At 37.6% G+C, this 26,666-nt stretch overlaps 1 protein-coding gene across 1 annotated transcript in view; it reads left to right on the top strand.

Annotated features, from left to right (window-relative positions):
- The window catches only part of GPC5 (glypican 5), a 704,510-nt gene that overhangs the window by 15,034 nt on the left and 662,810 nt on the right, over positions 1-26,666 (top strand). The window contains exon 2 of the mRNA XM_040584385.1: positions 2,354-2,515. Within this exon, the coding sequence (XP_040440319.1) occupies positions 2,354-2,515 (162 nt within the window). The remainder of the gene's footprint in view (positions 1-2,353; positions 2,516-26,666) is intronic.

Here is a 26,666-nt window from a genome sequence, read left to right on the forward strand (position 1 = left end):
TTACTGCTTCTTATGTCTGTGAAATATATTTATTTCAAGGCACCAATTTTTAACGCAGGCAGTAAATAGTTCTTGTATATATGGAGTCAGACTTTTGTCTTCATGATTATGGAATTATATGAATTCCTGAGCAGCACTCCTCACTAAAATTAATTAGTTTTGCCTGAAAACTTACATTTATGACTGAAAGCATGAAGCAGCAAAGATCCTTTAAAAATTAAGAGAAATTCTCTGGTATTTTAATGCTGAGGGTTCAAAGTTATCCTCCTTCCACACCTGCTTTTGGATGGAGGGACCAGGAATTATGAAGATGGAAACCACCGATACCAGAAGGAAATGTTAGGCAAATCTGAGACCATATTATTTTAATTTGTTATGGGAATCAGATTACTTCTGTGTAGTGTTGTAGCAACACGTGTTCATCAAGGACTCTGATAACTTCCCCCTTTTTTTTTATGTGCCATATAATTTACCTGTATCGTTTTGGTTTCATGTTTTTCTAAATGTGATTCCTAAGGAATCATATGGCTCTTTTCTACCTGTCTAAATATTACACAGTGGATTCCTGCTTCAGGGCTGGGATTTCTGTATGGAAATAGTAACATTTTTTCCTACTCTGAAATGAAGTTCCAGGGCCAGGAATCCTTTCATTAAGAGTGCTTCAACCAACACATGGATAAAGGGATATGAGTTTGATGCAAGGAATTTAAAAATTTTGCTATTCTTCCAGAATGCTCTGATCCAGCCCTCAGTAGCTTAACTTTTCTTTCTTAGCTTTCTGGAATATATTATTTAAAATGCCTAATTCACAGAAGATAACTAATGGAATATTTAGGGTTCAGATTGTCTCTGGGCTCCCTTTCCCCATAACTATATTCGTACTATCTTAGAATGATCGATCAGAGAAAAAAAGGGGGAAAAAAGATCTAAAAGGAATGTTAAATCTTGTAGGTTTAATGATAGGGCAATAAAAAGTAAAGTACAAAGAGGTGCTGTAAGAGCTGAAAGCAAGTTTAGAGACAAGGGCAACGTGGATTTAGGTTTTGACTTCTTGATTTCTTACTTTTTTTCTGCCAGTCATGATCTTCTATTTTTACCTATTATGAAGAAAGAGTAATGCATGTACACACAACCACATAATTAGAATTTAGTCCACAGAGCAGATAAAAAAAAGTTTCTCACAATGTTTGCTAGAAACCTTGTGACATTTGCGGTGAAACAGCATATCTGAGAACAGAATTTGGATTGGACCATGAAATTTTGTATTAATATAATTTAAATTATCACATCTTCCTTCTTTCATGAAAAGTTTGTTTCCGCATTTTAGAAAGCATTGTTTAGATACAGTGTAATACCACATCATAACAAGGAAGCTGAATAAGGTATTTTCATCCTTGATTATGCTCCAGTTATATATATATATAAAGCTATAAATACAGATATTATATGTAATAGTATATGTAATATTAATAATATATAAAATAGCACTAATATAGCTATTATATAACATTATGTAACTATATATATAGTTATGAAAAAAGATAGCTTTTATAACAGTACTGAATTGCCCGTTTTGAATTCCAGCATCTCCAAAATTTGAAAAGGTGTTCCTTTCTAGGAATGTTTCCTGACCTGTTAGTGCAGTAGTAAATTGGCATGACAGATACATGGGAATGTTAGACATTAGAGAAAGGCACAGTAAGAGAGATTAGACTGGAACTTAGGACTGCTCCGTATAAAAGTTAATATGAGAATATTAATTATAAACCTGTCAGGAGTGGGCTTTGCACTGGTGTGTTTGTAATACTTAGCAGTAGTTAGCTTTTTAAAGACCAAGAATTAAGATGAACAAGAGTGTCAGGCATGAGCTGGCTCAGCAGTTCAGTATACTAGATGATCACAGAATCATAGAGTAGTTTGGGTTGGAAGGGACCTTTAAAGGTCATGTTCCAACTCCCCCTGCAATGAGCAGGTACATCTTCCACTAGATCAGATTGTCAGAGCCCCATCCAACCTAACCTTGAATGTTTACAGGATGGGGCATCTACAGCTTGTACAATGATGTACAATGCATATTCAATGTATTTTACCAACATCAGTTAATAATATTCACAGCTGGATAAGATTACAGTGTCAGGGAAGAATATTAACTGTAAGAAGTGTACTCTTCCCATAAAATTTTAGTTAGTAACCCCTTCTGTTTTTTTGTGTAACCAGACAGATGCCTTTAAAGCTTCAGGTATTTCTTTTTTGTGTCTATACCTATCTAAAAAAAAAAAAGTAACTTTTTAATGTATTTGTGTATTGTGTACTTGTGTTTTGTAGTAATCAATGTAATTATCTCTTTCTGTAGGAGCTGATCTCCAGGTGTGTACTTCTAAAAATCCAACATGCTGTACCAAAAAGATGGAAGAAAGGTATCAGACTGCAGCAAAGCAAGATATTCAGCAAGTGCTTCAAACATCAAGTGCTCCATTAAAATTTTTAATATCTCGTAATGCAGCTGCTTTTCAAGGTACGGCCTTTTGCTTCTTATTTTGAAACTTGTTCATACTTTTCTTGTTTTTCATCTTTGATTAGTTGATACATGTAATAAAATTTATCTGTTAATTTTTAGTTTCTATGCTTTTATGCTTTCAAAGAAGGATATTAAATCATGGAGATGATTAGAAATGGCATTGCTCTTAGAATTTGTGACTTCTAAAAAATTATATTTGAGAAAAAGTAATAAACAGTTTTAGTAAGATTTTTTGATCTGATTGTAAACCAGTAACTTGGTATTCCTCTTGAACTTCTTTAACTTGGACAGCGCTAAAATGCCAAATTATTGCCTGGAGTGTTACAAAGGAGAAATTTTGTTATTCTAGTATTTCTGCCTGCTGTATTCTTTGTCTTGTTCTAATAGAAATACTTGGGTAGTTTGTTTCTGACACTAATTTTTGGGATCTAGTTTTATAAGCTTTTTAGTTCATAAAAATTTTTTTCTGAGTTTCTAAGAATAAGAAAAAAAAACATTGGAGGTTGAGTAACAGTTGTTCCAATGCACAATAGGAAGTGACCTAATAAACTAATAGTTTGGGTTGCTGGTGGGATTGCCTTTTAGCAATTAACCATCTTAACATTCAGTTTTCTTTGAAATAATAAGGGGTAAATTAATGCAGAATTTGGTTAGGAGCTGAGAAGATGTGAGAAATAGTGGCAATATGAGGTTGTATCTGATAGAAAGGGTTATAGAGTTCACATGTGCTGATGACAAAGCCCTGCAGTCTTGTCATTTGTCTGTTAATGTGTACTTATGGCCTTAATGGCCACTTGATTGGGCAGGATAAGATGGTAATTTCGTACAGGCTTAGGAAGTTGTGCTTCTGGTGACTTGTTTTTAACCTGTGAAGCTAAAATGACTAGGAGAATGAAAACAACTGCTTAGGTTGGTAAAATGGGTAACAAAGTTGGCTCTGGGGCTCTAAAGCCTTCCCTTTTTGAAATTTAGGCTGTCTAATGTTGTGCTCTACCTTCTGGGAGTATTGCCATTTAGCTTGCCTAACAGCTGTCAGTGGGTGTCATGATCGGGAGATCACTGGTAAAATGTACAAAGAAATCTCTCCCTCCCCGTCTTCTGTCTGTTCTTTCTGCCAACTTCTGTATATTAACTCTGTTTTTTGCACCACAGTAGTACAGTATGTTGTATTGCTTTGCTGACCTACAGCTGTAGACCCTGTAGAGCTCAGTAACCAACTGTACTTCCCTTAAGTGAGGGCTGCACTCTTTTCCCCACCCCTAGAAAAAAAACACACAGAAATCTCCTTAGGTATCTAGATAACATACTTGTGCAATCCCAGGATTTCTCAGTCTTCACAAGCATGGGTTTTAAGTGACATTTAAGTGAAGGTAAGTGAAATCAGGACCCAGAAACTACATTTCTGTTGCTCTTAAGTCCTGAAGGGCTCAGTCAGTGGGGTATTTTCAGAGTGTGTGCAGTGTACATCTCCCCCGTAGGTGAGTCTTCCCTGGAAGACAGGGACACACGCATGGCTTTGAGGATCAATGGTTGTGCTTTCCTCAGGTACAATCTGAGCAGTTATATTCAGGGTGTGAGTTCTAGGCCATTCTCAGCTTGTAAAGATTGAAGTTGTATTACCTGCCAGTCCAGGAGGATGCCCTAAACACCAGTTTGGAGGCTAATGTGGGACATCGGCACTTTTCACTCTCCCAGTAATGCTATTTTACAGTGCAGAAAGGAATTCAAGAAGCAGTGACCCAAAGAAAGGAGCCTGCCTCTGTAGCCTAGTCATGATACGTCCTTCCTATAGAGAGATGATTTCAGGACTGGTTGAGAATTACAGCTTTTCATCTTTTTTGTGAAACATGTGAGCAGTTCTTGTTGCAGGAACACAAGCCATCTTTCCCAAATATGTAGCCTAACAATAATTACTTCTTCCACTGACTCTGTTTCATGATTTGCTTTTAAACAAATATTTTTCAAAGCATATACTTTAAAATATTTCTATTTTCCGTATCTTACATATTTCATATATTTTTGAAGTATGTGCTTTAGTACTTTTGTCTTCAATTTCCTTTTATGTAAAGAAGTATAATTCAGAGAGAATGTTCCATGGATTATGGTATTATTTAGATTTTAAACCTTTTTTAACCTTTAAGTAGTTATTTGTGCAAAAACATGCTGTCGATCATACCACTCATTTTTAAAGAATAGCTGCCATTGCTAATTAAAATTCAAGCTAAATGATTTCAGATTCAGAAACTGTAATAAGATGCTGCTGATGTAATTTGGGTTTTGAAATCTAGGGACATAATAAGACATTACACCCAGTCTGAATCCAGTTTTGACCCTGCTTTATGCAGGAGTTTGGTCTGGAGGCCTCCTGAAGGTCCTTTTCAATGTGAATTATGGTATGACAGGGTGTCTACTGGCCGTCACCACCAAGTCTTTATACATCGCCCATGTTTAGCAGAGGCTGGGATGTGCAGCTAGGAGTGTGATTACCTCTCTTACTACTTTGGCATCTGGGCAGACATCTCAGCAATTACGCAGAAAGTGTGAAGGGGATTGTTGGGGTGTGTACAGAGGGGAGGGGAGCAGGTGGTGTGGTCTTTGCTGCTGTTCTCACCTGCCTCTTTTTGAAGTCTTCTGGAGTTGAGTATCTTGGCCTAAAGGAGGTGGACTGGATCCAAACTGAAAAAATAACTTATGTTTTCTCTCAGTTTCTTACATATTCAGTAGGGAGAGGCAGACAGTTAAAATAAGTAATCTGTATATGCCTCTGGAGATATTCAGAGGTGTATTTTCTAGCTGTATTAGATACAGTCTAGAAATCCTGAGTACTTCAGATGACCCGGTACTTTAGGATGGCTGTGTTCATTAAATGAGGCATCTGTCTGCCTGTCTGATCTGTCTGTTAAAGTATGTTTGTGCAGGTATCTTTATATAAGAGCAAATATATATATTGACATATTTTTGTCACCTTCTAATGTTTGTTAAAATCCTGTTGTCTTTTTCACTGTGAATCTTACTTCTTTTTAATACCTTTGAGGAGTGGTAAGGGAACAGAAGAATAGGTGAGAGTGAAGTTAAATAAGGTATTAATCTGGTAAGTGGGAGATATATTATAGAGAGCAAGAAATCATTTTTCCCTTGGGAAATGTGACTAGAGAACTTAAGGTGTATGATAATCATGTTTCAAGACAGTTCTTTTGGTAGGATAACATTCATACATGTCACTGCATTTTTAATATTTATTATCTTAATGATAGCTGAGGAAAAGATTGTGAATGCTGTACAGGGATTGCTGTAACATCTCCATTCTAGCGGTAACCATAAAAATAAATGCTTTTTTAACCTTTAGACCTAGCCCTGCCCCCCCCCCCCCCATTTTTGCACAGTTTCTTAGATGTTACTCAAAGTTCACACTTAACCTTATCTATACTTCCAAACAAAAGAGGAACAAGCACCACCAGACTCAGCTCTTGTGTAGTCACAATGCAGTGCCAGTTTTTGTGTAGGAAAAAAAATCCCTATGGTTTGTAACAAATTGGAGAGGAATTGAATAGTCACCTAAGAATCTGGTGATTTGGAATAGGATGAAGCTCCATGCAACAGAATAGCAGATCTTGTGTCATTTCACTGTTTTTCCACACAGAGAGCTCATAACACTTTAAGAAGTGTCAGGATATGACATAAAACAAAGTAGTATGTTGTCTGGTTGAATTGGTGCAGTGGTTTAACCCCGGCCGGCAACCAAGCCCCACGCAGCCACTCACTCACTCCCCCTCACCCAGAGGGATGGGGAGGAGAGTTGGAAAGGAGTGTAAACTGAAGGGTTGAGATGAGAACAACGTAATAATTGGAATAGAATAAAAATGAAAGAACAGTAACAGCAATGATGACAACAACAATTACAATGAAAAGGGTGGGTGGGTGGGTAAGAGCAAAATCAGGAAGAAAGAGCACGTAATGCACAATGCAACTGCTCACCACCTGCCAACCAATGCTCAGCTGGTCCCTGAGCAACGACCTGCCCGCCCTGGCCAACCTGGCAGGTATATATACCCAGCATGATGTCTCATGGTATGGAATATCCCTTTGGCTAGTTTGGGTCAGCTGTCCTGGCTGTGTCCCCTCCCAATTCCTTGTGCCCCTCCAGCCCTCTCGCTGGCAGGGCCTGAGGAACTGAAAAGTCCTTGACTTAGTATAAAGTCAATATTCAGCAGCAACTAAAACCATCAGTGTGCTATCAACATTGTTCTCACATCAAAGCCAAAACTCAGCACCGTACTAGCTCCCAAGAAGATAATTAACTCCTTCCCAGCTGAAACCAGAACAATGGGAAATTTAGAGGTAGTAATTGGGCTGTAGAGTCTGAAAGCAAATGGACTTTTCTTTATGCTACTGTATTTGGCAACTCTAGTACTGTACAATTGATTTAAAAATATGTAACTGTCAATCATTTATGAATGTGGCAACCTGTCACCAGAACAGTGGACTTGGCAAGTGTTCCTGTTTAAGAAACAGGTAATAAACTGCATTCTTGAGTGTGGCGTTTTCTGACACTTTTCATACTGTGTAGGAAAACTCTAATGACTTTGTGATGGAGTATATTGAATCAGGTTTTCCTGATGTAGTTTCATGTTTTTCTGTGAACTTATTATTACACAATAGATCAATATCCACTTTATCCTAGAGCAGAATTAAGTGAAGTCAAACTGTTATATTGTTTGAGGTCACAGTAGAATTACTACATTTAAATATAATAAAGTTGTAGTCAGTAGCTAAAATAAATTGTGTGAACTAGAAAATGTGTTGGAATATTTTGAGCTGCTTTCTCAGGTAGCATAGTAAGCCATAATAAATAATGAAATATTTGTTCATCCTTGTAAAACTAAATCTACCCTGGCACTAATTCAGTTGTTTTCCATTTATGAAGTTTTCTGAAGGATGATTTGAAGATCAGAAAACTTTCAGCAAGAGCTGCTGTATCTCATTGTTTGAAGTGATACATTGTCCTCTAGATCATTTGCAAAGCAAAGAACTACTTTGAAGTTCTAACATTTTCTTCTTTCTCGCCTCCATAATCCTTTATATTTCAAGTGTGATATAAATACACTGAAATCCAAATACCTGTGAACCCCAACTTTATTAATTAAATGAATGGTTCTATTAAAAGTAAAAAAAAATAAAAATGGACATGCTAAGAGACCTGGTTGTCACTCTGTTGTTATATTGAGAGGTGAGGATCTCAAAAATGCCTCTGGTTCACCAGAGTTATGCGCCTTGTTCTCAGTTGCTCTGCAGACCTTCCCCACAGCTACAGTCGTGTTTCCCTATGGGACTGAGAAAGTATGGAATTTTAATAATGCAGGAAAATGATTATACCCAGTGGTTGCTGTAAGGACAAAACTGTTACACAAACCTTATTAAGTTCAGAAACCATCTATTCAGATGGTATTTTGATTCCTTTATAATACAAAAGCAGGATAAATAATATGCTAGTATAAATTAGAATTGGAGCCAGTATGTCTGTATATACATAAAACAGCATTCTGTTGTAAGTGCAGAAATCTGGAGATTCAGATTAATACCTCAAATTCCAATATTAATCCTGAGTTTTATTTCTGTATTATTATATTGATAAAGTCTTTTATCATTCTGGAGGGATTTACTTCCATTGTATCTCTTGTCTTTTAGATACTTATTTACATGCATGTATGCTGAGCTACAGGCATTCCTGGGGTACATATGCAGAGGCATTTAATGGGTTTCTGTAGTTTCCACCAAACCAGTCTTTTCTTAAATTGTACATTTTCAGCATGTACTTGTGCTCATGGGTTCTTGTCTCAGCCTATGCTTATTTACTTAACTATCTAAATAATCACTTAATTATTTCTCCTAGTTGCAACAATACCTGAGTTGCAATTAAGCTGACGTAGGTACACTGTTCAGATTCACATACTCAGTGAAGACTTAAGATTTTTTCATAATCATATTTTTGTTAGTACCCAGATAAAAAATATTTTGGTTTACATCTGTGTTACAGTGATTGATGTAGACATGCTAATTTTGAAATTTTATACTTTAGATAGTGCTCATACATTAGAAAAAAATTGAAGTACAAATTTAAAACATCATTCCCTTGGGAGCAGTGGCTATGGAAAGTTTGCATTTTCAGAGAACTGTGGATGCCTGCTTCCTGCTTATTCTGAAAATTTTGGGATACTGTTTGCTTGCATAATGTAGGCATCTGAAAGAACACTGAACTCCAACAGAAGTAGCCAGTATAAAGTTGGTAGTTTTGAATGAATTTTTGGTGTTGTTTCAAAGATAGCATTTTCTGAAGCCTTTTGGATTTCCAGGTTTTCCAAGTACAAATGGAAAAGTTTTCACTCAATATTTTTATTCTGTCAAGAAAAAAAAAGAAGTCAGCAAGTCAAGTCCTGTTGAAAGACAGAACTCAATATTGACAAGTTGGAGGGAAAGTCTGAAAAATGTGTTGTTCAGTAGGAAAAAATGCAAAGTGCTACGTTTAATTGGGGAGAAACAGTGGAAAACGTAACAGGCTGGGGGATAACTTGCAATGTATCTATTCAGTAGGAAAAGTTCTGGGAGTAATGACAGATCAAGATAGATCAAAAGCTGACAAAAGTCAGCAGTTTCATGCTGTTGTGAGACAGGCAACTGTTGCAGTGTTCTTAAACAGAAAGACAGCAGAGATTTGTGAACTGAAAGTTTTCTGTTTTGCACTGGTAAACTGGACAACCGTGTTCAGTTTTGGGTAGTTTACTTGAAGATGGACATGGACCAATTGGAAAAAAGAGAGCAAAAATATGCTTTGAAATCTAAACATATAACCTAAAACAATGGACAACCCTATCCCCTTTAAAATGAGAAACAGGGAAGAATTATACTGTTTCTTAAAAAAGAAATAGGTGACAACTACATAGAAGAAAGTAATTATCTGTACTCGCTCATGTAGCAGATGACAAACAATAGTTTTGTACTGTAGTGAAGAAAATGTAGGCTCAATATGAGGAAATACTTCCCAGTGACAACATTAAAATGCTTTTGATTCAACTTCTGTGTAAGCTGGACAAGGTAACAGCTGCCAAGAATTAGGTTGGAGATATGACTGATTCTGCTTTGGGGCCCGGGGTTAGACTAGACTGCTCAACAGACTTTTCTCAGCCTTATGACAGATTTAAAATGTGATTTACAAAGAAAGGCTGAATTAATTGAATGTTATAACTAGGTTTAAGCTTAATCTGTGGTAATATGCTCTAAGAAAAAAGGGTTTATTCTTTAGTTTCTCACCAAGAAGATAACATGGTTCTTTACTATAACTGGATGGACTGCTTCAGTCATAAAGATGCTTGCAGAATGATTTAAATTTAGAATGTGGTTTAGAATTTAGAATTCCAGAATTAAAAGAACATGAAATTGTTCAAAGCTTTGTACACATTTTTTTTCCCATTCTTTATTATTCTTACAATGGAACTGTTGTATAGACCTACTGTCACTTGAACACATACTTAGTCATTATGCTATTACGGACTACATATTTCATACGGGAAATTCAAGGAATTTTGCAGTCTTTATTTTTACCGCAGTTTTTTTCAAATTGCGTGTCAGTGAACCTGGCATACTGCTTAGGAGAAATGGAATCATGCAATGCATTTTCAAAGGTGCTGTGGTAGGTAAAACTGATTTTCTTTCCCAGCAAAAGTAAACTGAAATTGTCTGGGTTTAGGTGGAATTTTTAAAGTAAGATGTGTTTACATCTAAAGCAGGTGAATCTAATAGCATTTCAAGTGACCTTTTAAATTAGAAAACCATCTTGTCAAAACGGCAAAAAGAAAAAGTGAGGGAGACTACAGTTGCATCAAATTAGAATTAATCAAATAAACATTAAAATAAAATATTATAAAATTTTTCAAACCTAGTACTGATTGTCAAAACAGCAAAAAGGAAAAGTGAGGGAGACTACAATTGCATCAAACTAGAATTAATCAAATAAACATTAGAATAAGTATTATAAAATTTAACAAACCTAGTACTGACTTTTCCTGTAAATAACTACCCTGTACTTGAAAAAGTAGATGATGTGCAATAAGGAGATATTTAAACCAGGAAATCTGCAGAAAAAGAACTGTACGAGTAACCATAAACCTGGGAGTAGAATTTTGCTCCTATGGAGAAAAAAATGTATTTTAGAATTTATTGCTAGATACCTTGGGGCTTCTCAAATGTCACTAGAAACTTATGGTTAGGCAACTGAGCTGAGCCAGTGTCACCATTGACTGCAGTGAAAGCTCAGGCACTTAGTTAAATTGAAAATATTTAAATACCTGCACTGAGGTGTCTGAAGCTGTACACCAGTGTGTATATTATACACATCAAAGTAACAGCCCTCAGAAGTTCCCTAGTGTCTGAAATCTTACAGCCACCCTGTCTAATGTAGCTCAAGGGTGTGAGTAAGGTCTGGGAACACAAGCAGGTTATTGAGCAATAAGCTAATATTTGGTTTCCAGCCTATCAACTACTGGGAGGTGATTGCTTTTATCATGAAGTAAATGCAAACTGGCTTACTGCTTGGAGCAAACTGCGTCCCCCCTGCCAGAGAGGTAGAAATATGCAAGTAGTTTCTGTGCACATAATGCAAAATCTATTGTTCACCCCTTTGGTTATCATGTGGCAATTTTCTTACGTGCAAAATAAGGAAATGTTTGCCTACTTTTCTTTCTGTTCTTCTGGAATCAAGTGAAACGGTATGGCTGTGTCATGTAATGGAGTTGGTGGCATAGTGATTTTAACAGTGGTAATGAAACAAACTTTTAGTAATACTAAACAGGTCATCAGTAGGTGTAGGTAACTGTACTTTGAATCTTGAAAGAGCTGTTGATACAAGTAGTGTCAATTTTTAATAAATGTATGAATCTCAGCTTGCATTAAGGGCTTGAACTTAGGTCTGTGCAGACTAGAGGAGTGCCATGATAGAGATGTGCTGATCCTGGAGTTCCAGAAGAGGATGTTTTATGTTCACTATTTTAAGTGCATTTAAAATGCATATACGTAGCAGGTCACAATACAGAATGGTACAGATTTACTGTAGATCGGCTGCATAGCCATCAGCACATGTACAGTAGCCATTTTTGTAGGGTTTTTTGGATAGTTTCTAAAAGACCAACAGATTATTGAGGAGAGTTGGCTGTTTTCTGGGTTATTTATTTTGCAGTGTATAATTCTTAGACTTCCCTCTTGCAGCTGTTCTGGTCTGTATAACTACTTAATATTCCTTGGGTCAGAAGCAAAGTGAAAAATTAGGTCTGTAGTTCAGTGGTTAGGGTAATCATCTGCCACAAAGGAAGGTTGAATGCCACTGCTTCAGTGAGTATTTTTAATTATTTGCATCACCTATAACTATACTCTGCACTGGCATAGTTTCACCTGCCAGGCCTGAATCACTTTAGAGCAAGTGTTTTTCAAGGCATGTATGAACTCTGGGCTGGATATGCTTCCAGTTGTCCATATTTCATCAATTTTGATGCCCTTTTCAATGGATCCTGTGTGGTCACCAGGACTTTAAAAAGAAGGAATTATGTGCTGAATGGGAGCCAATTAATTAACTTCTCTTAAAGAATGAAGAGAGGTGCATCGAAATTCCTGTGGATGTTCCCCTTCTTTACCACCACTGTGATAGCTGTGGGCTGGCTGCTCGTTTTGCCTGAGATAAACTTGTGCAAAGTGTAGCATAGGTATTTTGCAGGATCAGGCTTATTATTTGGCTGAGAAAAGTTCTTTCAAATCAATTTGATGTGGTGTTTTGATACTGGAGTACAGCATGTCTTTGTTCTGTGCTTGTGTAAAATGCATTTTGTATGTATAAATACATTTATTTATTGTTAGGTGTCTAAACATAATTAATTATTTGAACTATTCCTTGTTCTTTATGTTGTGCCAACAAGATCTTTATGATTTGTAAGATGGAGTAATGTAGTTATAGTTTGCAAGGCTTGTAGATATACAGAATGGGACTAGAAATTTTACGTTACGGCATGGCTTTGCATTGTGCTCCCATTTTGTCATGACAGTTTTAAACTTCAGTAGTTTGTACGTGGGTTTTCTTGCTTTTGCTTAACACAGTTTTAGCCTCATGTTATTTTAAACAAATTGCTGGTAACATAAAATATCTGATTATCACCAATGAATACTTGGTTTTGTCACTCCTGGTGTGTTACTTAAAAGCTGCAATCAAGAACCTGGTAAGCAAAGTAAGGCCTAGTTCAACCATATTAAAATTCTATGTACATTTTAATTTGCTTTCTGCTATGTGACTGTGCTGTACTGAAGCTATTACCTGGCTCAGTGGTCCCCACAGACAATTTCCCTTTCTCATTCTGATTTTATTGTAAATGATTGTGAGCACAGTAGAGGAGACTGCAAATTCAATTTTGATCATTCCCATGAGGACTTGATTCTTCATGACTTATTCTTGCTGTTTAAAAAAAATATGGAAATAGCTATCTAATTTAAGTGTTTCCTTCAGAGCAGAGGATTAAGATCTATGATTTTTTTTATGCAGGGGCTTTTCATTTATTATGTTAGCAGGTAGAAGCTAGTATTTAAGGAATTTTTGAGGTGACTACCCCCTTGGGAAAGATATATATTCTTCATTAAGTATTTCCATTTTATATTTAATGGTTCATTAAGTTGCCTTTTTTCTTTCTTTTACACCTGGTGATCATAAACCTGCTGTTTTCTTTTAAAAATAAGTATTTATTATGATTTAAGATTTAAAGACAGCCCTTCCTGCACTTACTGCTCTTAGTCCTTACTGTGAAACAGATTAATGACCCCTTTGGTTTAAAGAACTTTAATTTTCCTTCCTCTTTCTGTGCTGTGTTACTGTAAGACACAATAGCCAAGAATGTGGAAGATGAAATAGTGAGAAGGGGACCATTAGAGAAGAGAAGGTAACTGCATTAGAACAAAACAGGTTAGTGATACAGTGCAGTGTGACCCTCCCAGAGACAAAGGTGTTAACAGTAAATCATTGGGAGGTGATTCAGGGCTTGATTCAGCTGCTCAACAGGCATCTATCTAGTGCTGGTTTAGCTGTTGTAGGGTTTCCTATCTGTCCTCCAGGCCTACCTCTAGAGAGAGGTGGTGCTGGTCCTGTTTGTCATCTGTCGTATCTGCTGATCCTGTGGAGGGTGTCCTGTATAACCACAACAAAAGGAAATGACACATTATTTTGGGCAAAAGATTCAAGTTCACACTTTCAGACTGTAGATGTCCACATGTGAGGTAGAGGCATTTGGTCCCATAATGGTCAAAGGGAATAAGATCAAATATGTTTATTTTAAATGAAGTAACTCCAGTGACTACACCTAGATTAACAGTTTTCAGTTACATAAACTTTATATAGTATATATTTAAATTTTAAAAGGGACAAAGTGATATTAAAGCCTTAGATGATGTCACTATTATAGAACAGTCACTGGAGCCTGAGGGGGAAAAGATAACAAAAATTACAATTCAAATTTCTGCGCTTCAGGAGCATCACATTTTTGGTATTAGATACAGAACAGACAAGGTAGTAGGGTGAAAAAAAGTCATGATCATAGGTTTGTTCTTGCTTCTAGCTACAGATTTGTTTCCCTAGCTGAAGTAGTTCTTTGATAGTCAGCTTCCCTCTGCAGTTGCTATGGTACCTAATGCAACTGGAACAGGAGCATACTGTCGAGCAGATTTGGTAAGATGCACTGAGGCTCAAGCTTTTTGAATATCTTCTTAAGACTCAACTCCTCTTATAAAACCAATCAAGAGCACTTATACTAGTGACATAAATAAATAAAAAATCCATGTCGATTAAAGATCTTTAAAAAATATCCAAGCATCAGCTTATCCCTGTGTACTGATCAAGGCAGTCAATTGGGGAATGGATTAAAAAAAACAAATAGACAAGCCAGAAATGAAAAATCCTAAAAAGCGAAACCTTAGAGCAGTAATGAGAGAATATAGAATTGAGGCATTACGGAGAAAGAAGCAGCAAGAAAGGGGGAAATAGGTGTAGTCTTTTTCATTTCTTCTTTTCTGTAGACCATGACACCCTCAATTCCCTCATCTGCGCAGCATACAGCCATAACTAACAGTCCTTTCTTGAGGAGATTACAACCTAAAATCACTGTAAACGTCAGAAGGAAAGGGGGAAGTCAAAGACAATTGAGAATTCAGTGTATCCAATTAATCAGCTGGTGGTTGTGGAGAATCTGGAAAATTCTGTTTTGCTTTTCAAATGAGGACACGACTGCTTATGTAACCTGAAGAAAATACAATCTGATTGTGTTTTAGAGACTATGATTCCTCTCCTCTGCATCATCTAACTTTAGATGTCAGTGAAACCAACAGTACGGCTGGAAGCTGTAAGTAGTAGTTCCCTAACTTAGTCCATTTACGTGCAGGTATCTTCTGTAACACCGAAAGAAGGCCAACCACGGTATCTTCTCACTGTGTTTGTTGAGAATTAGGAACAAGTGACAGCTTTTTGACTTATAATTTGAAAATGTAAAATCTCATATGGTATGAGAACAGCATTACAACATTTTCCTGAAAAGTTGAAATGAAAATTCGCAAGACCAAGAAAAGTCTATTTGATGTTCTAGCAAAATGAAGCAAGAAAACCATTGTAAATACAGCATGTCAAGTTTAAGTCAAAGTATATGTAATTTCTCAAAAAAAAAAAAAAAAGCTGCTAACCTGCTTTTGTTCCCATAATAATACAGGCGAAAGTTGAAGTGGTTACTCTGACTCAAAACCTTCAGAGCTTATACACATTCTGGTGAAAAATGTGCTGTTTTGCTCTGCGGCCTACATCTAGATTTTCCATTACCTTAAACTTTAGAAGTCATTGCTATCTATTTATTAGGGAGATGCAGTGTTAGTGGCATTCTTTTGCGGTCACTTTGTATCCACTTTCACAGAGTAAATACTCAGCAGAAGGGCGCAGCGTATGAATCCAGTCAGTGTGAGCTGTTAAGTAAACCTACACTGGTAAGCGCATCTTCTCGGCAGAGTGATCTCTGGCCGTGGGGAGATACCCTGCTTGGTTGAGGTGCATACGCAGTACCCAGGTGTAAGCAGTTGTCTAAGCCAGTGCTTCCACAGCATACTAACCATGTCCCTGTGCATAGCATTAAGCTGTACCATTTGCTGCCCTTATGTTCTGTAATGTGATATTCTTTTCACCAATTAGGATAGTATCTTGTAATAAAAACAGAGTTACATGAGGGGATAGGACCCTGGAGGGAACAAAGCAAGACAGCCCAAGAAAGCTGGTTGATATTCAAGGATCACCTCCTCCCAGCTCAGGAGCAGTTCATTCAAAGAAGCAGAGAGTCAGACAAAAATGCCAGGAGGCCTATGTGGATAAACAGGGAGTTTCTGGTAAAATACAAACACACCAAGGAAGTATACAGAGGGTGGAAACAAGAATTAATAACTTGGGAAGAATACAGAAAAACTGGTGAAGTATTGACTAGATGAGCAGCTAGTGAAGTGGATTGAAAACTGGTTGAACGTCTGGGCCCAGAGAGTGGTGATCAGTGACATGATCTCTAGTTGGAGGGCAGTAACTATCAGTGTACCCCAGGGATCAGTACTGGGTCCAGTCCTGGTTAACATCTACATTAATGACCTGGATGATGGTGCAGAGTTCAGTTTTGCTGCTGATACAAAACTGGGAGGAGTAGCTGATATGTGAGAGGATTTTGCAGCCATCCAGAGGGACATGGACAGGCTGGAGAAATGGGCTGATGGGAATCTCATGAAGTTCAGCAGAGACCAATGCCAAGTCCTGCACCTGGGGAGGAATTATGCCATGCACCAGGACGTGCTGGGGGATGACCAGCTGGAAATCAGCTTTGCAGAAAAGGGCCTAGGGCTCCTGGTGGGCAGAAAATTGAACATGAGCCAGGTGAAGTGTTGTGGTAAAGATGACCAGCAGCCTCCTGGGCTGCATTAGGAGGACTGTTACTGGCAGGTCAAGGATTCTGATCATTCCCTTCCACTCAGCACAGGTAAGGCCACACCTGGAGAGTACTGTGGCCAGTTTTGGGCTCCTGTGTACAAGAGAAACATGGATGTACTGGAGGGATTCCGGCAAAGTGCCACAAGGATGATTAAGGGACCGGAGCACCTTTCATGTGAGGAAAGGCTAACCAGAACTGTGTAGCCTAGACTCAGCTATAACTAATATTGCTGTGTTGTTTTATGCTTTTAAGGGTTCAGAACTGGAGGAGGTGAATCTTTCCATAACATCGTTGGTGATTGCACAAAATCTGACTGTGCTAGCATACCTAAACATAGGGGTGGGGTTCAGATGACTCAGTAAAAGGTCCCTTGTGTAACTGTCCCTCTGTAACCCCCTTGGTTGCCTCCTCTGCAGTCCATGGTTTGGCAGGCTGTGTGCCAGGGACTCTGCTGTGGCAGAGTTGTGCATAGTCTTAGCTCTGACTTCTGAGGATGTTCCCTGCACTGGCAGACCCCTCCTGTAGCGTGCCACTGCCATCGCTGCTTTGGCTCCAGCAGTCCCCTGCGTGGTTTCTTTCCATCCCGTCTGCCAAGTCCGCGCTAACTGCCCAATGCACTCTGGCATGCGTTGATGCCAGGGCTCCTTCTCTCTAGTTCTCCCTAGGCATTTGTGGAAGAGGAAACCAGACACAGACCTGTTCTGCCCTGCTAAGATTGCAGGCCCAGCGGGGAACTTCTTTTACTGTCTGGTGTCTCTCTCCTAACCCAGCAGAGATAGACCCACTGTGCAAACTCCTATGTAGGTTGTAAGTTGATGGTTGGGGTCCAAAAGGGACAGAAACCCCTTAGCCGAGGTTCCCTTCAGAACAGACATGCCTTTTAAACATAATGAAAAAACTGGAAGGGATTTATTTCTGTATTTTGATGCTTGAGGAGCATGTGTCTTTTACGCACTATGATAGTTTGACTGGTGAAGCACAGCCAGACATACACAAGTTGGTCCATCTTTATAGCTGAGTTGTCTTCTGGTAGTCTTTAGTAATGGAGGATTTGCAAAACCTATCAGTTAAGCTTTGAATGGATTTTAATAATAACTGAATTTACTGTCTGTTAAAACAGAGAGAGTCAGGAACTGACTGTAGCAGTGCTGGAAGAGTTAAGTTACCCTGTTGGATTGCCTTTTGAGTGCAGATTTTTTCTTAGCATGACACTGTATGTGCAAGACTCCTTAAGAGCAAACCATCATATCCCTGGTCCAGGCACTAGCTCTTCAGAACAGACCTGTGACTAAGTATGGATTTGGCTTAGCTTATCATAAACCAAAGGAATTTTTTAAAAGGAAATTCACAGAAGAATCTAAGTATCATAAGCTTCAGAAACCACAGGACTGATTACCATGACAGCTGTCATTTTGGGAGAGTACAGCTGTGACAGTGGTTATATATATATATATGTATCAGGTGTTACGGAAAGGTCTGTGAGGCCTATGGGCAGGTAGAAAGATGAAAAGGAAGGTTAATGTATGAGAAGGAGCTGGCAGTGGTCATAGGGAGCTGTGAGATGACTTCGAGGGGCACAGAGCACTTATCCATTAATTTGGGATTCAGGAAAAAATATTTTTTTAAATCAATATTTAGGTTTTTGAGTATTTTTAATCAGTGTTTCCTCTGAGTGATGTGTGCAAAGAGTTAATCCATTTGTCTTGGTTTTAATGTATCTTCAAGAAAACAAGCCATGTTTTAGGTGTTTGGTGTTTTAACAACATGGACATCCAGATCTCTTCTGTTGCTGCTTTTTTTCTGTGTACAGCACAGATACCATATCCTTCCTTGCCTGAGGAGGCCACAGACAACTGGCTTGGCTAAGGACAAAGCCAGGGCCCTGCAAAGAGGAGTGCTTGAACAATGAGCTAAAAAGTGATTGAAAGGCTTGTTGCTAAGCTGGAGGGAGAAATGTGTTCTTAAGGGAAGATTAAACTTCCTTCCTAAATGCTGTCCTCAGAAGCTCTGGCATATCCAGCTTCAGGAGAACACTGCAGTGTGTGTACAGACCCTTTGTTGTGATAATTTTCCTTTGTTTCTACGGGTAAGGTTGTTGTGGTTTTTTGTGTTTTTTGTGGTTTTTTTTTTTTTTTTTAGAAAGAGGTTGTGGTCTGTCTGCGTCATTTTTACACCCCTTTCTGAAAATAAATCTATTGCAAATATAAACCCCATTATATTGCCAAGGAAACAAGTGGTAGTAACTCTAAGGTTAGAGAGATTCCTTGATAATGCCTTTGATAGATGTGCTGAGTTCCTCAGCAGAAAATATGGGAGCGCCAAAGACATCTCCAGTCACAAAAAGATAAGAGTTCATAGCCCACTCACAGAGCATGAGGAGTCCTGGTTCTTTTTTTAAGTACTTTCATTTTTTTATCTCAGTTGTACTTCTTCAAGTTGAATACTTCATTTTCTTGCTCATGCATATACATTTCCTGTCTGATTTTATGTGGTGTTCCTTCTTACGCTCTTAACTTTCTTTTCTATATCTATTTTTATTTTCGTTATTTTTAGTTAATACTTTCATTTGACTCTGAGATTAAAATTGGTAGTATTAAAAGCAGAGCTGTTCTGTTCTTGTATATTAGACAAATAAAGCAGGTTTTGTGATTTTATTTTCTAAGCACAAATATCTAATACTATATCTGGTGACCTGGAACTTCTCACCTGGCCTCAAGGATTCTTCTGGAGAAACGCAGGTCTCCTGTGGAGCCTGTGCCATGTCTTCCTGGCTATCAACAGATATTTTGGGGCCCTTCCAGTGGCACTGTATGCAATGTTAGATAGTTGAATCCCATTCAAATTGCTTTTAGGGAGATTATATTGACAGTAGTGTTGATGGCAGTGGAACTGATGGATAATAGCATTTTTAACACAGATATTTAGGAATTAGCTGAATGCAATGAGACTGGGAGAATAAGCTATTCTTTACTTGGCAGGCATGAAAGCTTAGTATAAGTCTATAGTTTACTGTAATGCATGCAGGAATCTGGCTTCTCAAGGAAGGACAAGTAAGATATATAATACAGTGTCATCCTTTTATGGTGGTTCCTGAAGTTACACAGTTGTTTTGCCTCGTTAAGATGCCAGCAGTCAAAGGCCCATAATTTCTAGAAGGTATTTTGATACCTGCAAATAGAGATTTGATGTCAGAGGTAGCATTGCACAGACAGGCTGATACCTAGTCAGATATTTTTAGGAAGTTTTCCTTTTCCAGATATTGTTGCTCATTAAAATACCTAGGAGCCAGATTCAAATCCTGTCAAGGGGAGGGTTGGACAGTGCCTTGATGTGGATCAAGACTTGAAACATGAATTTTGTTTGACGTGCCTTATGTAGTGATAGAATCACAGGATCTTAAAGTTTAGTGTTGAGGAATCAGAAACTCACAGTAGCGTAACTGTACTTTTGTTGTTTCAATGTACTTTTTTTTCTAAATAAACACCATTTTGTTTCATCATTTAGATAGTTCTGGTGGCAGTACTTATGGTTGCCTTTTCTTGCATCCTCTCCCAATAAAGTTTAGAAGTCAAAAGAAACAGCATTTTCTTAGGTGTTTATGAAACTCTTTAAAGAAAATAAAGAGCTCTCTTTTTAGACAATGAGAGCATTTCAGTCAAAACTAACTTGATCATACATAACAGGTGACCGAGATTATAGCTGCACTTGCACAAGACAGCTTTGTTGATGGTGTGAAAGTTGAGCAATTAGTTTGCTTTTCAGACTTCTCAGCTGTTATTCACAAGGAAAGTATTATGAGAATTTCTACTCCTGCCTTTGACCCTTTACTTCACGCTTACAAGTACATGAAAGTGAAAACCAACGTTCTCTGTTCTTTATAAAATTTCCACTTAAATCTCTCTTAAGAATAACCATGAAAGTTTGCATGTAATGGTTTATATGTTTTCTCTAATACTGCTCTTTCGAGAGGAATAAAGAAAACCATTGTGGTTACATTTGCTTCAAAAGTTAAAACTATTTGCATTGAATGCCTGTAGTATCAGTCTGAAGGAGAAGTAGTCTGAGGAACATTTGTAGCTGAACAGTTTTTCCTACTGTAGCTCTGAATCTACAAGCACAGTAATCCAGCAGTGTTCAATTTATATTGTCTCTTCTGGTACAGAAAAAGTGGGAGTTTTTGCAGCATACATGATTGTGTTCAGGTTACATATTTTTTTTTGTTATTTTAAAAAAGTCCTAGTAGAAAGAATAGGTTTTTGTCGTACCCTCCTGTTCAAACACTGAATGTGTAAAGACTTTGAAGTCTAGGATTTGTATTTTTTCAGCTGAAAGGTGGTAAAGTGGAGGGTACACCTCACTGAAATTGGTTTGATAGTATGATGATTTGGCATGGAATCACTCACGACAGCTGAGTGGTGGAATCACTGAGGTAATTCATTCATCTTGAGGATGTGCTGAAAGGCTTTTCTGAGACAAGTAATCTGATTTTTCCATTGAAAGGTACCTTTCTCTTACTGTTGTCTGCTCATACCTAGTGATTGTAAGTTTTAGAAAATTTACTAGAAGTAATTATGCCCTAAATTAGGCGTTTTAAACTCCCGTATATTGTGCGGAGAGAAAGGATAATGCAGTGCACTGAAGTCGGACTCTGAGGGGTACCTTTCTTTATTAACAACAGAAAGAGCCTAGGGCCACTAGAGTCCTTACTGTCTGTACTTAAGTGGGGTGCCTTTGAGTGGCTGGGCTAAATCCACAAAGGTATCAAAACCCACCCTCCTTCTGCTTAACTTGGGTACCTAAGTTAGGAACCTTAGCTTTCCTGGGCTGCTTTGTAGTCAACAGTGAGAGAAAGCTACTTGTAGAGAAAGGTCAGCCTAGTTCTTCATCTCCTACCTCAGTGCTTCAGTTGGTACCTGAAGTTAGACAATATGAATTGAAATATCAAGTCCCATCAATTTCAGTAGGAATTGGGTTGCCATTGTAAATTTGGGTATTAAGAGACCTACTCGCTGTCTTCAAGTATTTTGGTTTCTAACATCTATATTCAGACTCTTTGTGCAAATAAAGGTTCAGCTGATTCAGTTAGGAACCTGCTGCTCTCTGTTGGCTTTGTGGGATGCCCTACAGTCCTGACTTCCTTATTTAATATAGGTTCCAATGCTAAAGTCAGTGTGGGTTTCATCCTTTTGTAAACATGGCTTTTATTTTCAGTTTCCATGCTTGCATGTAATACCTCCTTACCTTGTGGCACTGGCAGGATGAAATACATTCAAAGGCTTGTGAGTCAGCAGAGTATTGGAAATGTCTTTTAACAAAAGTAGTTAGTTTTGTCTCGTTTGACTTGCTCCACTTCATTTTCATTGATTTGTATCAGAAGCATTTAAGCTGAGGAATAGTATTCTGTTGAAACAGGATAGGATAGCTTTGTCTGGCAGTTGTTCAGTTAAGTACCAGTTTTGATAATGGATATTCATAAAGCCTTTTTTAATTTTCTATTTATTTATTTTTAGCATCAATATGAACTTTAACTTAGTCCTGTTCTTTGCTTTATACTCCTGCCTCTTTGACAGCATGTGCTGTGTTCTCTGCTCTTTGTAGTAGCCCAGCCACTTTTGTGGCTGCTTTGTGAACTAGAGTGGGAAACTAGTGCTGGATAATTTTTCCTTCTTTATTATATTTAAATTGGATACTTCCCCTGATCTGCTTCATGGAGCAGCTGCACAAACAGTTGTGTGCCTGTCTGGTACTGCAGCCAAAGACTTGTGAAACCATAGCCTAAGTCACAGTGCTTTCGAGCTACTTCCAGTGCTTATAATAAAAAGGCAGCTGTGATTACAGGTCTGTCATAACTTTTGTTTTTTCAATCTTTCATATTATAATAGATACTCACATGCATCCCAAGATGTAATTATTAACCACATCTGTTTTACAATAAATCAAATGGGCTACTTTCAAGTTCAGGTAAGGGAAGCAGAAGTCTTGCCACTTCAAGTGCTTTGTATAAATAATGCTAAAATGTGTTTAATTAAAAGGTTTACATAGTTTTTCTGAGTATAGTATAATTTATATTGAATATTTATAATCAAGTAAATGCATCAGAACTATATTCTGCTTCATAAGGATTCCTTTGCAGATTTGTTGCCTGAGTTCCATACAGTACAGACTGAAAATATAGTAGTGTTTAATTAATATACGAATTTATCTTAAGGCAGTAGACAGCAACAATTCTAGTATAAAATGTGAGTGATCCACAAATTAGATCTATAAGTTGCTACAGAATTTCTGAACTGAACTCTGAAATTCAGCAGAACTTAAACTGAGAATAAATGCTAAGGTGCATTGAAGTTACAGTGATGGAAGATATGACTGATGTTTCATTTAAAGTATTTCTTCTACCCCTCAAAGCTGCATCCATCTGAAGATGAAGATTTTGAAATTTAGCATCTATCTAAGCTTAAAGGTAATAGAGATCTGGGTTATTAAATATAAATCTTCAGATTTAAGGTGATAAGTAATAATTCAGAAGACAGTTATGAATCATAGGAAAAAGGAAGATGTTTCTTTACTCTTGCAGGTGACCAGCAATATCTCAGAAGTGGCTATTAATGTATAACCTTATATATATTTAGAAATTAGCCCAAGTAGCAGCAGTTCTTTGTTTTGACTTTATTTCTGTTTTATACATTTGTTTTCTTTTAAGTCTTTCCTATCTACCTTGGTTCACATATATTCTAGACATTCTGTGCTGGGAGCTTTTGGACAGCAGAAGCTTTTGAACATATATATGTTAAGTATCTTCACTTTTTGCATCAGGATATAAAAGAGTTCTTATATTTTCACTGTATCAGTAAATAAGCATACATGTGTTGTCCTTAGTTAAGGTATATTGCATAATGTGACTATCAGCAGATTTGTAATAATCATTAGTAATGTTGTACCTGAGTCTGCTTGGCTTTAGGTGTCTTTGTTTTCATAAGATTGTATTCAGATTTTATTTCTTACAAATGAAGAGTAAGAAAGATGGCTCCCGCCCCAGGGGGAGCTAGTGGTGTAGGGAAGCCTTTTTCTAGAGAGATATTAAAAGCAAGGGAAACGGATAGGCAGATGTTTATACTAGCTGCTCTTGTAAACATCCTTGTTGATCCAGATGTGGCATCTCCTTCTAGGTGTCTGTTGTCCCAACCAAGAAATGTCTCTGCTGCTTACAAATGCACCAGCTCTCAGCTCTTTGCAAACAAAACTGTACCAAATGACTAAAATACAAAATCTGCAGGCTTTCAAACAAAAAGAAGCATCATTCATCTAGAGAGCACAAGGGTGGGTTTATGTTGACAATTCTCCGTACGGGAGAGGTGCAACTCAGACACATACTCACACATGGTCACAGAGATGTGCGATCACACCATGGCCATGCCTTCAGCACCCGGGTGAAAATACTATGATCTTAGGCTTATGTTCATCCTCCCTAGCTTTTGTTTGAGCTGTGTCTGTACTGATATATGACATATAGCCTGGAAAGAAGATTGAGACTGTTATTTACCTGTGTTGTCTGAGTGTTAGTATTTTCCCTGGTAGTGTTTTGAGTCGTGCTATGTTGTGCTCTCTAAGAATGTTCATCACAGAGACCAATCCCTAAAGGCCGTTTGGGTGACACTGTAGTAAGCTTGGCTGTCTTCACCCTACATGGACCTCAGACATTGCTGTCATAACACATGCTCTGTTATATACTATGAAAAGGCACTGCAATTGGCTGTGATACACCTTCAGACACTTTTGAACAAAAAAATGAAAATTAAGTGCTGATGCCATAGAGGTCACCAGCTAGTGGGTGGGCAGGGCCTGTGCTTTGGAGCTTTGGACCATCCAAAGCTACCTGCTCTCCAGGATGCCTCTCTTCCTTCATTGGTGCAGAGGCAGTCTTGAAGTGGCTCTGGTCTTCGTTTAGGTACCCCAACCCCTATTTAATGCCAGATCAACTGTTTTATATCTGAACTGGCTTAGCTTTATGAAGAGCTTCCAGTGTATATAAAATTTGGAAGACTGAGTGATACTGGCACATTTTTCATGTCTGTGCTTCCACCCTATTATGTATAAGAGCTTTCTGGTTTTCTGTAGAGGTCTGTACTTGAGGTACCGACTAAAGAGGAAAAAGTATATTACCATGAATACCGGTTTTTCAGAGTGACAGGTGGAACTTGTCAAACACTTTAGGTTGACTTTAACATCAATTTCCAACATTCCACACACACCCCACATCCTCTGCCCTCTCCCTTCTCCAAAAAAGGCTCAGTTCTAGGTGAGTTCTAGTTCTGCTAGATAGAAGCTGAGATGCCTGTTTCCATTGATTCTGCAGGGTCTAAAATGACTTGCTCAGGTGTAGTTGTCTACACTGGAGGCTTCTACAGTCAAATAAGAGGGATCACATATGATACATCTGGGCATAACTTTTTGTCATCACATTGGAATTACTGTTGCTAGTGAGAGAAAAGATAATATGTTGTGGATAATACAGATCTGCACTTGAAATTGCAGTTACTGTGATGTTAAATAACTTAGCAATTCACCTGAGAACAATTGCATGGTATTTGCCTTTATCTTTGTAAGTCAAATCAAAGAGACTTCACCCTGAAGCAGTGATAGGTGGATTCTTATCAATTAATAAATAGGCAATTCATGTCAATATCTGTACTCTTAAAATTATAAACAAGTTGCAAGCTTTGCTAAACATAAGGGAGTAGTGCTAGATAAAACAAACAAAAAAATCGGCATCAGACATCAGAAATCATGAGGACCTAGAACGAGCTTATACGTTATGGTGATGAGTATGAATAGGTAGAGAACTTGACCTTTCTTTTTTATCCTTACTGCATTTTGTGGTTAGCATATTTTAAGTATTCCATTAAATATTTTTTTGTTAGGTCAGGGATATCTGATTTCTTGCAATCACCACGTACTTTCATTTTCCACTTATTCACAATCACACCTGAACAGATGCATTCTTTTTTTATTATTTCTGTTAAAGTTTTTTCCCCTAGTCAGTTAATTTTGTGACTTTTACTGAATCTAGCATCCTAACTTTATTAGTCTTACTGTGCAGTATGCAGATTCAGTCACACTGCAAAAATTGATTGTAGAGCTGCCCTTCGAATCAGAAATTATTCCTAGACTAGTAAAAAATATACAGGATCTATTTTCATTTGTGTTAAAATCCTGTGGATCAAAATACATGAATGAATGTTCCAGGGAATGAAATATCCACATAGGAGAAAAGGCAATTAAAGAAATACTATGAGATGGATTAAATGTGATAAGAACAAGGAAGTAAATTCCTATTCTCTGTTGTAGTAGCTACAAGTGTTCATTCACTTAGAGCTGTAGTGTTAATGTACATTTTCTGGACTGTGAATTTGAAAGGACATACATGCTAAATGAGGTCAAGCCTTCAAGGCTGAATTATTCTTTTTGTGACCACTACTGTTTATACAGAAATCCAGATATTTAAAGACACATATTTACAATACTCCCTGTGTCAGTTTGGATGTGTTTCTCCACTATAGTACTAATGCATAACTCTGTGGCATGTAGCTAGTTTGCACTTTTTGAAGACCAGCTGTAAGTTCTGGGGAGTCACTACCACTTTCACCAGCTGCATGTGAGAAAAGTATATTATTCTCCCACAAACCTGCTAATGTAATTTCTTACTTGTAGTTTTTGACAGCTGGAGCCTTGTCTGAGCTGTGATAAAATCTTTCACTAAGGTGTATCAGTGTATACCAGACAATATCTAGTCAAACATTATGTTTTTGTATCTATATTGAGTTTAATAAGTAAAATTTAGCAAAAACTGTTTTCTTGGAGAGGTGTCCAATTTTGGTTTGAAGTTGTCAGGAGGAGATAATGTGCCCATTGTTTTCTTTGATAATTTGATCCAGTAGGTAATCACACTGCATGTGAACGTCTTTTTTGTTAAAGAGCCCTTTAATATCCAGCATGTTCTCCATATGAAAGCAATTATATCATTCTCAATAATAGTTTCAGTAATCTAAGCAACTCGCTAAGTGCCTTATTGTAAAACATTTTATCCTATAATCAGATAGTTTTACTGGTGTAAATTATGTGTGATTTTA

This window comes from Falco naumanni, chromosome 2, assembly GCF_017639655.2.
Source record: "Falco naumanni isolate bFalNau1 chromosome 2, bFalNau1.pat, whole genome shotgun sequence".
Classification (NCBI taxonomy): Eukaryota; Metazoa; Chordata; class Aves; order Falconiformes; family Falconidae; genus Falco; species Falco naumanni.